The sequence below is a fragment of the Sprattus sprattus genome (assembly GCF_963457725.1).
Source record: "Sprattus sprattus genome assembly, chromosome: 2".
NCBI lineage: Eukaryota > Metazoa > Chordata > Actinopteri > Clupeiformes > Clupeidae > Sprattus > Sprattus sprattus.
Window position 1 is genome coordinate 19,284,108 of NC_137921.1, and position 15,000 is coordinate 19,299,107.

General features: G+C 42.9%; 1 protein-coding gene across 1 annotated transcript in view; it reads left to right on the forward strand.

Moving 5' to 3' along the window:
* nbas (NBAS subunit of NRZ tethering complex) overlaps positions 1-15,000 on the forward strand; it is a gene marked incomplete at both ends in the record, with an annotated part of 156,630 nt that overhangs the window by 52,833 nt on the left and 88,797 nt on the right. Inside the window, 3 exon segments of the mRNA XM_080857545.1 lie at positions 1,774-1,896; positions 2,099-2,201; positions 14,146-14,375. Coding sequence (XP_080713671.1) covers positions 1,774-1,896; positions 2,099-2,201; positions 14,146-14,375 — 456 coding nt within the window.

A 15,000-nucleotide genomic window follows, 5' to 3' on the forward strand; every position in this document is an offset into this window, starting at 1 on the left:
CACACACAGAATTATAGACTCTCTCCTTCACCCCTCTCTAACATATACCCACCCACACACACACACCTACGCACTAACATGCACAAATACACACACACACAGACACTAAGAATCACAGACTCTCTCTCCTGCACGCATGCACACACACACACACACACACACACACACTCACACTCCCACTCACACACCCGAACATACATGCACGCACACACACACACACACACACACACACACACACACACACACACACTCAGACTCAGAATTACGCTTTTGGTCCCACAGACACACAGACAGACACACACACACACACACTCACACACCCGAACATACATACATGCATGCACGCACACACACACACACACACATATACACAGACAAACACACATAGACACACACACACACAGAAACACACACACACACACACACACACAGACACACACACCACATCAGTATGTGCATGAATTTCCCCCAGCCCACCACCTGTTTAGCATGCTAATGGACCTGCTCTGGAAGACAGGAACATCTGTCCTCTTTTCCCTTGCTCCCTAGTTTTCTTCTTCCTCCCCCCTTTCTCATCTCATCTGTATCCTCGTTTTCTTCTCATTCCTTCTGTCCTCCCTCTGCCAAGTGGTCTGATGCTATATATTTCAGAACTTTGAATCTATCTGAATCAGATCAGAATCTGGACCACTATACACCACAGATCTCTCTCTCCCCGTCTTTCCCTCTCTCCTCCTTGCTCTCTCTTCCTTCATGGCACTCTTTTCCCTCTCTCCCTCTCCCTCCCCCTCTTTTCTCTTTGTTCTCAACTTCAAGTGCTCTGTCTTGTCTAACTCTCTCTTTCAGGCTTTCTCTGTATCTCTCCATACTTAAACATCTCTGTGGGTATGTCGGTAAAGGGGCAGGGATACAGGGACACAGCCGTCATTACATTATGGATAGAAGGTGTGCGTGCGTGTGTGATTGGGCTGGGAATGACATGAATATGATTTAAATTATCTTTTTGGAGTTCTTCTTATTGCTCTTTTTTCACTATGTACCTTTCCTCAATTGGCTCGTTAGGGGTCTGTCTTTGTTGATATTCTAATGCAACTTCAGTATCAGTAATTGCTTTTATTCATGGTCAAATTGAATTAATCACCAATGAATAATTAAATCTCACTCTCTCGGTCCCTCACGTGTGGCTAATTTGCTAACTCACTCTCTAACTACCATTTGAGTGTGTGTTTCTCCAGTCTCTAATGATATGGTTAGTGGTCTGTCCTCTTTCCCTCTCTCTCATCCTCTCTGTTTGCCCTTGGTGGAGTGAGGGTACATATTAAATGCACCAACAGACAGTATTGGTCTCCATTTAGGGAGATGTGGTGTGTGCTGGAGGCTACTGAAAGATGCTCAGAGACTGTTGACTTGTGATATGGACTGATTTGCCTTTTAATGTTTTCTTAATAAAGATTATTTTAAAGTACTCTCTCTCTTCTTTTTCTTTTTCTCTGTCTGTACCTTTTTCTCTCTCCCACCCTATGTCCTTTCTTCTCCTCTTTCTCCCTCTCTTTCTCACCTCTCTCTCTCTCGGTCTCTCTCTCTATCTATCTATTTATTTATCTATCTATCTATCTACCTATCTATCTATCTGTCTCCCCCCCTCTCTCTATCTATCTATCTATCTATCTATCTATCTATCTATCTATCTATCTATCCCTCTCTCTCTGTCTCCCCCCCCCCCCCTCTCTCTCTCTCTCTCTCTCTCTCTCTCTCTCTCTCTCTGTGTCTCAGTGTGGCAGAGGTACTGGAGAAGCATGCTCTGCGGAAGCCCATCTCCTTCGTAAGGAAGAGCCAGAGCAGCACAGAAGAGGCCTATGAACTCATGGTCAAACTCACCAGACATGTTGGGCGCAGGTACGACACACACACACACACACACACACACACACACACACACATACACACTCGTCACACACTCATACTCAAACTCTTGTTTCAAAACTTGCCTTAACACATGTTTTAAAACTTTGTTGTTGTTCATGTGCAACTAATGTCAAGAATTTTGTTTTACTCTTTAACTGTGTGTGTGTGTGTGTGTGTGTGTGTGTGTGGGTAGGACTACTCCAGTCAGTGAGAACGAGTGGAAGAGCTTGCTTCAGGACCTCCTAGAGATGCAGCAGAACGTTTACACGTGTCTGAAGCCGGAGACCTGCCAGGAGGTTTGCTAATCGCATTTATAACACTGATTGCATCGACTCCACCGCCTTTATAAACCCTCCAAAACCATCTGTGCTACCAGATTTAGAAAAGGTTTGAACCATTGGGAAAAACCTGTTGCCATTAGGTTCTTCAACTCTTCCCAATGGGTCTGGAGGAAATGTAGGCTGAGGTAGTCAAAGTCAGGCAGGCTCCCGCAATCTGAGCTTCATGAATATGAAATACATGAATCACGAAACTAATACCACTAATTGCTGCCGAACCTGAGAGAAGCCTTAATTGTCCTTAACCATCTTCCATTGCAGAAAAAGTGCACTGCGTATTGTGTGTGTGTGTTTGTGTATCTGTGAATGCTGAGGTTTGTTTGTGTTTCATCTGTTGCCTTGGTAGCAATTATCTTGGTGCGCAAAGAAATATCAGGTGTCGTAAACTTGTGGAGTGTCAGTGTGTGTGTGTGTGTGTGTGTGTGTGTGTGTGTGTGTGTGTGTGTGTGTGAGTGCGTGCTCTTGGGTATCTTTCTCTTTTGGATTGCTTGCTCTCCCCCTCTCAGTTGCTCTAACAGGAGGGTTTAAGTCCTGTTTTTCTCCCCCTGAGCATCTCTCCGCCCTCGACATCAATCACCTGTAATTAAAGAGAGATTCTGAACGAGAGTTCTCTAACAGGTTTTTCTATAATGGCTGCCGATTCGGTGGGATCATCAATTTCTGAAGCAGGACTGCAGAGGACAAGTCCATCTCCTGTTAAACATTCCCTAAACAACGTGTGCGCACACAAACACACATACATGAGTATACACACACACACACACACAAACACACACACACACACACACACCTACCTCACCATTCAGTGAAATTAAAGCCTGACAACAATTGCCCTTACCCCTGCTTTATCCATCCCTCTCTCTCTCCTCTCTCTTTCTCGCTCTCCACTCTCTCTCTCTTTCTCTCTCTCTTTCTCTCTCTCTCTCTCTCTCTCTCCCTCTCTTTCTCTCTCTCTCTCTGTCTTTGTTGCTGTCTGTATGTGTTTGGTGAGAAAGGGCTGCTTTGTTTCAACACTAACTCTCTTGCGGAGGTGAGCTATTCACAACTGCACTTCAGATCAAATGAGTTGGAGAGCTCCATGCTGTTTGTTTAAGCAAATTGGCAGGATTATTGCTTTGGGGAGGTGTGTGTGTGTCTGTGTGTATACGTGTTTAAGTTGCTGGAGCCTGGTTTTGTGTGTGTGTGTCTGTGTGTGTGTATTCCAGTCAACACTGTTCCTGTGCATGTGTGTGTTTATGCATTCTCCAGGGATACTAATCAGGTCTTATTGTTTGCAAGTGGTGTTCAGAATCATAACAGAATACCATAGCAATAATCTCACAGGTTAATGGAGAAACTCTCTCTTTCTTCATCTCTTTCATTCTCCTTTTTTCTTTCTTTTTATCTGTTACTCTCCCCTTCATCATTTGACCTTTTTTTCCCTCTCTTGTTTCATTCCATCCTACGCTCCACCAATATACCACAACAATTTTAAACTGCGATATTTGCACTGCAATATTGTCTTTAAATCGCTAAAATACGTGTGTGTTTCGTTTCATTTTGTTAGCTGCAGGAACAGAGTTGATTGTGTTTGATGGCCTGCAAAAGAAGCAGTAATTTGCAGGCAGCGTGTCTTTACACCCACTGCTAAACAATCTAAAAAGCCCATTTCTGCCTTTCTTCTTTAGATTGACAAATCTCAAGGTTACTGAGGAATCAGTGTGCGGCTGATATTACACCTAGGGTTGTGTGACAGCTCAAATGGACAGCAGAACAACTCAATCGAATCAGTTCAGCTTCATATAGAATAAACAACAGACATTTTGTTATAAAAAGCACTTTCTACTCAAGTTTGTAATATAACATTTGATTAAATAACAATAATGGTAATCATAATACTAATCATAATAACAATAATAACAACAACAACAATACATAATAATATCAACAATCATTTGTAATAAAATATTATAATATAGAAAAACGAAAACAAAATCTATTTAACCAGGAATCACAGTATGTTACCATGACACCCCTTGGTCTCCCTTGTCTCAGTCACAGTGGCCTCTCTAAACTTTAAAACAATCGGCTCAAATTGGTGAACAATTGAAAACCATACTGTGTCTGTGGGCCGTTGGTGTAAAGACATAGAACCATGGTATAAATACATAGAACTGTGGTATAAAGACATAGAACTGTGGTATAAAGACATAGAACTGTAGTATAAAGACAAAGAACAGTGGTATTAAGACAGAAAAGTGGTATAAAGACATAGAACAGTGGTGTAGACTCTGAAGTTGATGCAAGTCACAAAAAAATGGTGTTGCTCTGTTTAATTGAACTAGAAAAGTAGACACGCAACAGATTCCACCAGTGGCCATTTGCCTTTTAGCCTTTGTAGTTTCACAGCTGTGTTCAAAGCACTCTCTGTCCCTGTATGACCCGTCCTTCATGGCACAGTCTTGACCATTTACTGGCCCTCGTCAGGCTGGATTACATTAGCTTTTAGCGTCAGGCTGGCTTGTTGGAATGAAGGCCATTTGAATCAATTGGACCGTAAGGCTAGAGTTGACCCAATTGTATACAGCAGCAAGGCTAGCTTGAGTCAGTAAAGCACCACTTAGGTGACCCAGAGCAAGATGACCTCTGCAGAAGTAAATTGGAAACATGGACAGTTAAAGTTTTCAGTTAAACAGAAAAACAGGTCTTTTAAACAAGGCCCAGTAAGTTATTAGTTAAATTGCAGTAAAACTCAGTCAGTATCAATTAAAGACAGAAAATAGCTTGCCAAGCGCAAAGAAGGTGGTGGTGATTATTCCAACCTCTTTAGATATACTGGAGCTTATGCTTGTGCATCCAGCCATTTTTACTTTACTCTGAAGCCAGTGTCCACTGCACTTGTGCAGACGCCAGAATGAATAACCTTCAAGCCACAGTAATCATCTACACTCTCTGCAGGTCCTCATCTTAATCATTAGTGTTCTAATAAGTAGTTAGTTTCACAGGGTGGCTGGTATGATGCAAATATCTTTAGGCATTTCCAGGCACTGTTGGGAAGGTGTTTGATTACTTGATTATTGAGTGTTTAATCATACACTACGCAGCATGGTCTCAAGATGGGACATTGAACTTGTTATTGTAACTTTTATTCTGATGCTGCCTATTCTACCTGAAAGAAGTCTGTCTCAGTCTTGGATCCAAGGTCAGGTTTGCAGATAGTCAGGAAACTTGGGAGAGTGTCCAACAGTAGAAATAGGTTTATTTCAGCGTCACAGGACAATCCAATCGTATGGTACACGGTAGGTCTCTCTCAACATACTGAGAGGAGTAACAGGTATTTATACAGTCATCCAGGATATGGGAGGGAAAGGGTGTGTCTAGAGGTGGGTACTATTTCTGAGTGGATGATTGAACCTGATTTAATCACAGTGAATGAGTACCTTGATTAAATCCCCATGAATAGCAGGAAGCTAGTTTGAGTGCATCAACTCAGTGATATCTAACAATTCCCCCCTATGATCATCGATCAATCTTACATCATGATCACAATAAAACCTAACAAAACCATAACGAACATTATCAGACATAGTGATCAAAACAATCCAACATTGTTACAAAATGTCAACAAACATGTGTTCCCATAGTGTAGTGGTAAAAAGTTTTAGAACAGAACACATGTTCTTATAGTGTAGTGGTTAAATCTGACAACCCCCCTATGATCATCGATCAATGTTACATCACGATTAAGCATAATCAAACATTGTTCTAGTACAAACACACATGTCTTCATAGTGTAGTGTAGTGGTTTCAATGTATATTCCTATAGTGTAGTGGTATTAATGCACACTGAAAAACTTGATAGTTGCATACTGAAATCTCTGTTGACTATGGACAAGGCTCCTGCGGCGTCATTCGCAATCTTGTCCATAATTGAGGCTACTTCTCTGACCTCATCCATCACCACGGTAATACCATAGTTTAGAATGACGGCTGCAAAGAAGCGTTGGGCTAGGGTAGCAATCTGCACACCCAACATGAATGTTCTCCTTCGGCATGGGCATATGCGTGTGCAGGGGTGCAGGTGGTGGCTGTCGCATAAGGAGGAAGCATTTGGAATGCCGGACATCACCATCGGGATCATGGTCGCCATCCACTCGATACGCCTTGGCGACGTTGTTCTCATGCTGATGGCTGATGTCGTCAAAAAATAAAAATCTCGTAGTAAAAAATATCTCGTAGTCAAGTTCATAATTAAGTCAGCATCTAAAATTCCCATCCAATCATCATATCATTGCTAAAAGTAATGACATGATTAACAAAAAGGCATGACTTAAATTATCCGTAATCATACGTTTTTTCTTTGCGGCCCGCCAGAGGTGGTTGTTCTGGAGGCATGCGCTCTATGGGGTTGGTGAATTTGTCCAATTTGGTTTCCCCCTTCACCATGACTGCAGTTTGGGAAAGTGACAGTGCTCTGTGTGTTGTCTTACACTTCAAATTCTTCCTGTCACATGGCTGTAGTCGTTGTCTCTCCACTGGCGGTATCTGCACTTCTCCAGTGTTTGATGGACAGTCTTGACTCTCAACAATTATCAGGTTGTTAGGATTGAAGCCTTGGCCCTCCAAACCTACAGTTCTCTTTATGACTTCCTCAGCTTCGCCTGCATCTTCCACTGACTCCGGTGCTATGTGTGTTCCCACGTCTGGAATCAATGACTCCTCAGATTCCTGTGCCTTTTCTTGCACCGAACCTAGACCATCTTTATCATTAGACACACACACATCATCTTTGTCAAGCTGCTGGCTTTCAGCCACCGTAAGAGACCGTAAGGAGGGCAGACTTAGTTTCCCGGAATCGCGGACATAATGGTCTGTCTCTGATGATCCGTCGACTTCGCAAACCTTCTGAATATATCTTCATCATCATTGCTCTCCTCATCACCCTCTTTGTGATGGTTATAGCGAGCTGTATATCTGCCACGTTTCTGAGTGTTGCACTGTTTCGCCCAGTGGCCATGTTTTCCACATTTATGGCATGTATCATATGATCTGTCTCTGGGTTCATACTGTGGTTTGTATTGTTGCTGTTGTTTAGGCTTTTGTGCATTTAAAAGTCTCAACATGCACTCCTGTTCCAAATTCGAATCCCAGGTGTTGACACATCTGAGTTTGTGTTCGACATCCCGTTCCATCCTTCTTGCCACGTTGATAAGCATTTCTAAAGTAAACGTGGTATCCTCCCATGTAGGTGTGGTCAGCTTGACAGCCTGTTTCACCTCTGGATTAAAACTATGCAACAAATTAGCCTTGAGAGCACCATTGTCGCTTGTTCCAATGTTCTCCTCTGTCAAACCACTCATGCCTGAGTGTCTTAAAAAGGTTTCAATGAATCTTTGTGAGAAGTCATCAACAGCCTCATTAGTCCTTTGTTTGCAGGCGGCTATCTTGGCCCAATCAGTGGTGGCGTTTGTGGAACTTTGGATGTAATCACGTAATGCCTGCCAGCCCTCCTCCATCTTCTGTTGACTGTCTCCTAGGCCTCTTTCAACAGCCCGCCTTAATTTGTTTGATTCAGAGGCATTGAGTACGGTACACATCATTGCCACGCCGTCCAATGGATGGAGTTGGTAAATATTGCGCACACGGTTGATTTTGGACCACGCCTCCATGCCCGCCTTACGAGGATGCGGTATGTGTCTGGACTATTCATCAATATCCTGGGGTTTTGCCGGTTTATATCCATACGTCACATTTCCACTGGCATGCCTGGTCGTTAAAGGTCTCAGCTTGATTGGATTATCCGAGTCCATTGCGTCATCACTGTCCTCACACACGTCGCATGTCTGTGTGGGGAGCCATTGCTGATTGCAACAGTCTTCGTGTTTCAGACTGAGCTGCTTCCCTCATTTCCTGAAAGGGGTACAAGGTCTCGCCAGGTAGCGTCAGTTGATCAGAAGCATTAATCCCAGCCTGAATCATTAAAAGCTTCTCCGCCTTCCGCGATCTCACATCTTCCGCTAAAGCCCTGACTTTATTTCTTTCAACAACCAGTTGTCGGTCAGTCTCAGACTTTTCGGCCTTCAACTTTGAAAGCTCCGCCTCTCTCTCAGCCTTCTGGACAGCTTTTTGCCTACGAGTGACTTGACTCAGAATTAGCAAAGCGTATGGCAATTTGTTTTTATCCGACAGTCGCTGCATCTTTCCCCATGCGCGTTTTGCATCGTCAATCGGCCATAAATTGTCACTGTCAGGCACAATGTCATATTTGTTTTCCAGCTTCTTTTGTAGCACATCTACCTTCAAATGGTCATTGATGAAACCTCTTACAGATGAAATTATGGTTTCTTCATCAATTTCAGGAGCTGCTCGCCCACCCCTTATATTGGTGGTTTTCTGCTTAACTTTTTCGTTCTTTCCGATCATTTTGGCTTTTGCCAAAATATGGATCACAAAAACAACAGCTGAAGCCTTCACTGAGATAAAATAAACTATCTCTCACTTGCAATTATTTTCGGTTTACTCTGCGTTCGACCTTCACAAATGAATACTAAATAAAACAGCTGAAGCCTTCTCTTCACTGAGTTAAAATAAGCAATCTCTCAATTGCAATTATCTGCAGTCTACTCTGCGTTCGACCTGCACTGTATGTTTTTTCCGAAAACGGTTTATCACCATAACACATACACACCATACGGTAACTTCTGTCCCGCAAAAAACAAAATGCATACAATTAAGTATTAAAATGTATCACTTACTCATAAATGATCTGTCTCGGAAAAAACAGGTTCACTTATGGGCCCAATCTTTACAAGTCCTTATATCGAGTGCATACAATTAAGTATTAAAATGTACCACTTACTCATAAATGATCTGTCTCGGAAAAACAGGTTCACTTATGGGCCCAATCTTTACAAGTCCTTATATCTGTTAGATGGATCTGACGTACACAGCTTTTTCCATTCTTTTTTCAGCAAAGGAAAGATGAAAATATTCCTTCTTGTCCTTCTTGAAACTGGGTGCAAACACCAACTGAAAGAAGTCTGTCTCAGTCTTGGATCCAAGGTCAGGTTTGCAGATAGTCAGGAAACTTGGGAGAGTGTCCAACAGTAGAAATAGGTTTATTTCAGCGTCACAGGACAATCCAATCGTATGGTACACGGTAGGTCTCTCTCAACATACTGAGAGGAGTAACAGGTATTTATACAGTCATCCAGGATATGGGAGGGAAAGGGTGTGTCTAGAGGTGGGTACTATTTCTGAGTGGATGATTTAACCTGATTTAATCACAGTGAATGAGTACCTTGATTAAATCCCCATGAATAGCAGGAAGCTAGTTTGAGTGCATCAACTCAGTGATATCTAACAATTTCTACCCAATGGTGAGTTTTTAAATCATGAATCTCAACCCCTCAAAGACGTTTTTATATATCCGCCTTCCGAAATGTGCAATTAGGTTAATTTACTTATTTGTCAGGTTTATGCGGAAGATGGAAACAAATGTTTTCATTTGAGGTTATTCGTAATACATCAAATTCGTCTGATCAAATTCGTAATCTCCCATATGTTTTTCATAGATTTGAATGACCTTCACAAGGTTAAAGCGAAATTCCATGTTCAAGCCAATATAAAAAAGAGTGTGACTTATTTTAAAAAATCTCTGCCTTTTTTATGATTCCACCTCCATTCTGAAGTTAAGCGCTGGTGGTATGACTGGAGTGCGTAGGGAAGAAGATGCCTAACAGGCTCGCGCGGAACTGGAGGCACATGAAAAAGAACTCAAGCGCAATTGGGCGAATTTGGTCCAAAGTTAGAAAAGAAGAATTATTTTGAATTATAATACAAATTAATCATATCCTAAATAATACTATGAATATGCATTTTTCTAAAGTATAGTTATGAATATGAATGTAATAATTATAATTAAAAAAAATACAATTTTGGGAAAATCTGCGTTGCCTCCCACCAGCCTGTCTAACCCTGATTACTGAGCGAGTGAGTGTGTGAAGTGTGTGACTGCTGGCAGAAGGGAGGATGGAGAGATGTAAGTGTGTTGTTACGCCCCACCCTTATGCACTCCTATGGGGCAAACAACTCTCCACCACTGACCCAAATCAACCACAGGAAACCACCAAACCCATGGGGTGTATTGACGCAATCCCAGACTCTAAATCAAAACGACAAAGGACATAATGTCAAAACACGACAGCAACAGGCTGAGAGGCAACAAGACCAGCAGTCCCCATGCTAGAAGCCTCTCCCTTCTGATGCTGGAATAGGGGCTTTTAAGCACTTCCTTCCCAGACAAGGTGCTCTTTAGTGTGTGTGTGTGTGTGTGTGTGTGTGTGTGTGCGCCTCTTTCTGGTCAAAACATGCTCTTGTACGTATGCAGACTAAGTGGCACCTAATAATCTAAGTTACACACTTCATACGCACTCCGAAAAGCCATGCTCCTGCTTTCATAAGCACGTGATTCATCCAAGGAATATATTAGTACAAGGCACTTGATTCATATATTCTTAAGTCATTAACAGTGCTTGGAAAGTATCTCCATCAGTGTGTTTACTGCATCTGTGCTACCTTTTGTTATAGGTTTGCTGTGTGTGTGTGTGTGTGTGTGTGTGTGTGTGTGTGTGTGTGTGTGTGTGTGTGTGTGTGTGAGAGAGAGAGTGTGAATGTGTTCCAGATCAGCAGAGGAGAAGAGGCCTGTGATCTGTGTAATCCCATTGTAACGGGTGTGTGTGTGGCGTCAACACACACACACACACACACACCCCTGTTAGTATTTGATTATGCAGATCACAGGCCTGCGCTCCTCTGCTGATCTGGGAACAGAAGTGCGAGTGTGAAAATGGCAGACCTTTTGGGAGGAGCGTGACCTCTCTACACATCTCTCTGTCTCTCAGTTTGTTTCTTTCTGGCACTTCGCCTCCTCTTCATTCGCCTGTTTGTCTGTCTGTCTGGGCTCTTCCTAGTTCTCTCCCTGGGCCTACATATCTGTGAGTCTCCTCCTCCCTTTGTCCCTTCAATTCTCTCTTCAACTCCCTCCCTCCCGCTCTATCTCTCTCTGTCTCTCTCTCCCTCTCTGCTTCTCCCTCTCCCCCTCTCTCTCTCTCTCTCTCTTTCTCTCTTCCTCTCCCTCTCCTCCTCTCTCTGTCTCTGTCTGTAATTAGTAGGCTTAAGAGAGGGTTTTTAATGGGGAGTGGAGGATCGGGGTGTGATGAGAGGCTCTTTTATCCCTCTTTAAGCCTCTCGCTCTGGGACACAGATTTAAGAGGACCCCCCCCCCCCTCCAAACACACACACACACCAACACCTCCATCACTCAAGAATGCCAGGAAGAGAGAGGGGGGCAAGGAAGGAGATGAGAGGGAGAGACTTAGAGAGGGAAAGTGGCAAGAAGTGTGTGTGTGTGTGTGTGTGTGTGTGTGTGTGTGTGTGTGTGTGTGTGTGTGGGGGGGTGTGGGTGTGGTGTGGTGTGTTTCTGTTCAATTTTCAGATTGACCTCTGTTGACCCTGAAGTCCACTGTAGGGTGAGAGTACAAGAGAGTCAGATAATCTAGTGCACAATGCATACACACAAACATATACAATATACAGCCGCGGAAAAAGTTAAGAGACCACTTCAAAATTATCAGTTTCTCTGGTTTTACTATTTATTGGTATGTGTTAAAGTAAAATGTACATTTTTGTTTTATTCTATAACCTACTGGCAACATTCCTACCAAATTTCAAATAAAAATATTGTCATTTAGATCATTTATTTGCAGAAAAATGACAATTGGTCAAAATAGCGAAAAAGATGCAGTGTCTTCAGATCTCGAATAATGCAAAGAAAACAAGCTCATATTCATTTTTAAACTACACAATACTAATGCTTTAACTTAGGAAGAGTTCAGAAATCAATATTTGGTGGAATAACCTTGATTTAAAATCACAACTTTCATGTGTCTTGGCATGCTCTCCACCAGTCTTTCACATTGCCGTTGGGTGACTTTATGCTACTCCTGGCGCAAGAATTCAAGCAGCTCGGCTTCTTTACATGGCTTGTGACCATCCAGCTTCCTCTTGATCACATTTCAGAGTTTTTTTTATGGGATTCAGGTCTCGAAATTGGGCTGGCCATGACAGGGTCCTGATCTGGTGTTACTCCATCCACACCTTTACTGGCCTGGCTGTGTGGCATGGAGCATTGCCCTGCTGGAAAAAACACTTCTCAGAGTTGGGGAACATTGTCAGAGCAAAAGGAAGCAAGTTTTTCTTCCGGGACAACGTTGTACTTTGCCTGGCTGAGGTTTGTAAAAGACCATAAGGATTGAACCAAAGCGGACTGGAGGGTCTCCTAGTTCGTCTTCTCTGATGAGTCCAATTTTCAGCTTTGCCCAACACATGGTCGTCTGATGGTTAGACGGAGACCTGGAGAGGCCTACAAGCCACAGAGTCTTGCACCTACTGTGAAATTGGACTCATCAGAGAAGACGAACTAGGAGACCCTCCAGTCCGCTTTGGTTCAATCCTTATGGTCTTTTACAAACCTCAGCCAGGCAAAGTACAACGTTGTCCAGGAAGAAAAACTTGCTTCCTTTTGCTCTGACAATGTTCCCCAACTCTGAGAAGTGTTTTTTCCAGCAGGGCAATGCTCCATGACACACAGCCAGGCCAGTAAAGGTGTGGATGGAGTATCACCAGATCAGGACCCTGTCATGGCCAGCCCAATTTCGAGACCTGAATCCCATAAAAAAAACTCTGAAATGTGATCAAGAGGAAGCTGGATGGTCACAAGCCATGTAAAGAAGCCGAGCTGGTTGAATTCTTGCGCCAGGAGTAGCATAAAGTCACCCAACGGCAATGTGAAAGACTGGTGGAGAGCATGCCAAGACACATGAAAGTTGTGATTTTAAATCAAGGTTATTCCACCAAATATTGATTTCTGAACTCTTCCTAAGTTAAAGCATTAGTATTGTGTAGTTTAAAAATGAATATGAGCTTGTTTTCTTTGCATTATTCGAGATCTGAAGACACTGCATCTTTTTTGCTATTTTGACCAATTGTCATTTTTCTGCAAATAAATGATCTAAATGACAATATTTTTATTTTAAATTTGGTAGGAATGTTGCCAGTAGGTTATAGAATAAAACAAAAATGTACATTTTACTTTAACACATACCAATAAATAGTAAAACCAGAGAAACTGATAATTTTGAAGTGGTCTCTTAATTTTTTCCGCGGCTGTATATATATATATATATATATATTTGTGTGTGTGTTCCAGGATTTCCTCTTTGGAGGGAGGATAAAGTCATGTAACACACTGTTCTTCTCTTCCTTGGTTCTTCGTCTTTGTCTCTGCCTCTAAGTTCGTCTTTCTCTCTCTCTCTGTCTCTTTCTTCTAAGTTCGTTATTCTCTCTCTCTGTCTCTTTCTTCCTCTCCGTCAGTTTTAATTTCAATTTCAATTTCTCAATTTCATGCTGCCTAATTGGCATGACGAGAGGGTAATTTATGTTGTGAAGACATACATATGCATACCCTCAGACACAGATTTATGTCACTGCTCTTTCTCTCTCTCTTTCCGTCTCTCTCTATATATCGCTCTCCTTCTCAGTTCCATTCATCCTTCTCTCTTTACCCCATTTGTTCTTTGTTTTTTTGTTCTTATATGTCTTTCCTTTTCTACACAGTCTCCCTCTCTCTCTCTCTCTCTACAGCTTTTGGTGATCGTAATTATTTTGAGTATGTGTGATGTCATAAAGGGGCAGTTTTCTCACTGTCCCACATTGAATGTTTTTCTCTCTCTCTCTTTTTTGGTCTTCCATATTTTTTTCTTTGTATTTTGCTATATATAGGATTATACATATGTATTGTAATTGTTCTGTTTATGTAAAGAAACTGTGTAACTAGAGGACTTTTCAAATGTAACCTCCCCAGGTGTTCGCAGAGAGCTTGCTATGTTCGGGACGCCAGGAGACGGTTTCTCTGGCCGGCCAGCTGATGCACTGCAGCGCCGTTGCCGAGGATACGCCTGTGAGCGTGTCGCTACGGATACGGGGCCCGGGCCGCGTGGCGCATGCCCGGAGTGTGGAGCTGGTCCTGGCTGCTGCCCGAGAGTACTTCAACTCTTGCTCCTCGCTCAGGGACCCCTGCATGAACCTGGCACGGTTGGTGCTTACAGACACACACACACACACACACACACACACACACACACACACACACACATCCCCCCCCCCCGCACACACACACACACACACACACACACACACACACACACACACACACACACATAGACACACTTGTTCATATTTCTTCTCCCACTACACCTTTTTTGATTTCAGTTGGATGACACATGTGTGACAGAGACCCTTGGCAGACCCATGGAAACACTGCCTTAAGTGGGTCCGTAATTAGGTCGTCATTCATTGGAGATGACAGGAGAGAAGATTGCACGCATGCAAACACACACACACATACACACACACACACACACGTACACACGCGCATGTGCGCACACACACACAGGGCAGGAGAGGAGATCTAACACACACACACACACACACACACACACACACACACACACACACAAATACTGATGATGACATGAGAGGAGATTGTAGGCACACACACACAGAGACTAGAGATGACAGGAGAGGAGATCTCTCACACACTCATACACACACACACACACATATTGATGATGACATGAGAGGAGATTGCAGACACATACACACACACACACACACACACACACACACACACACACACACACACACACACACACACACA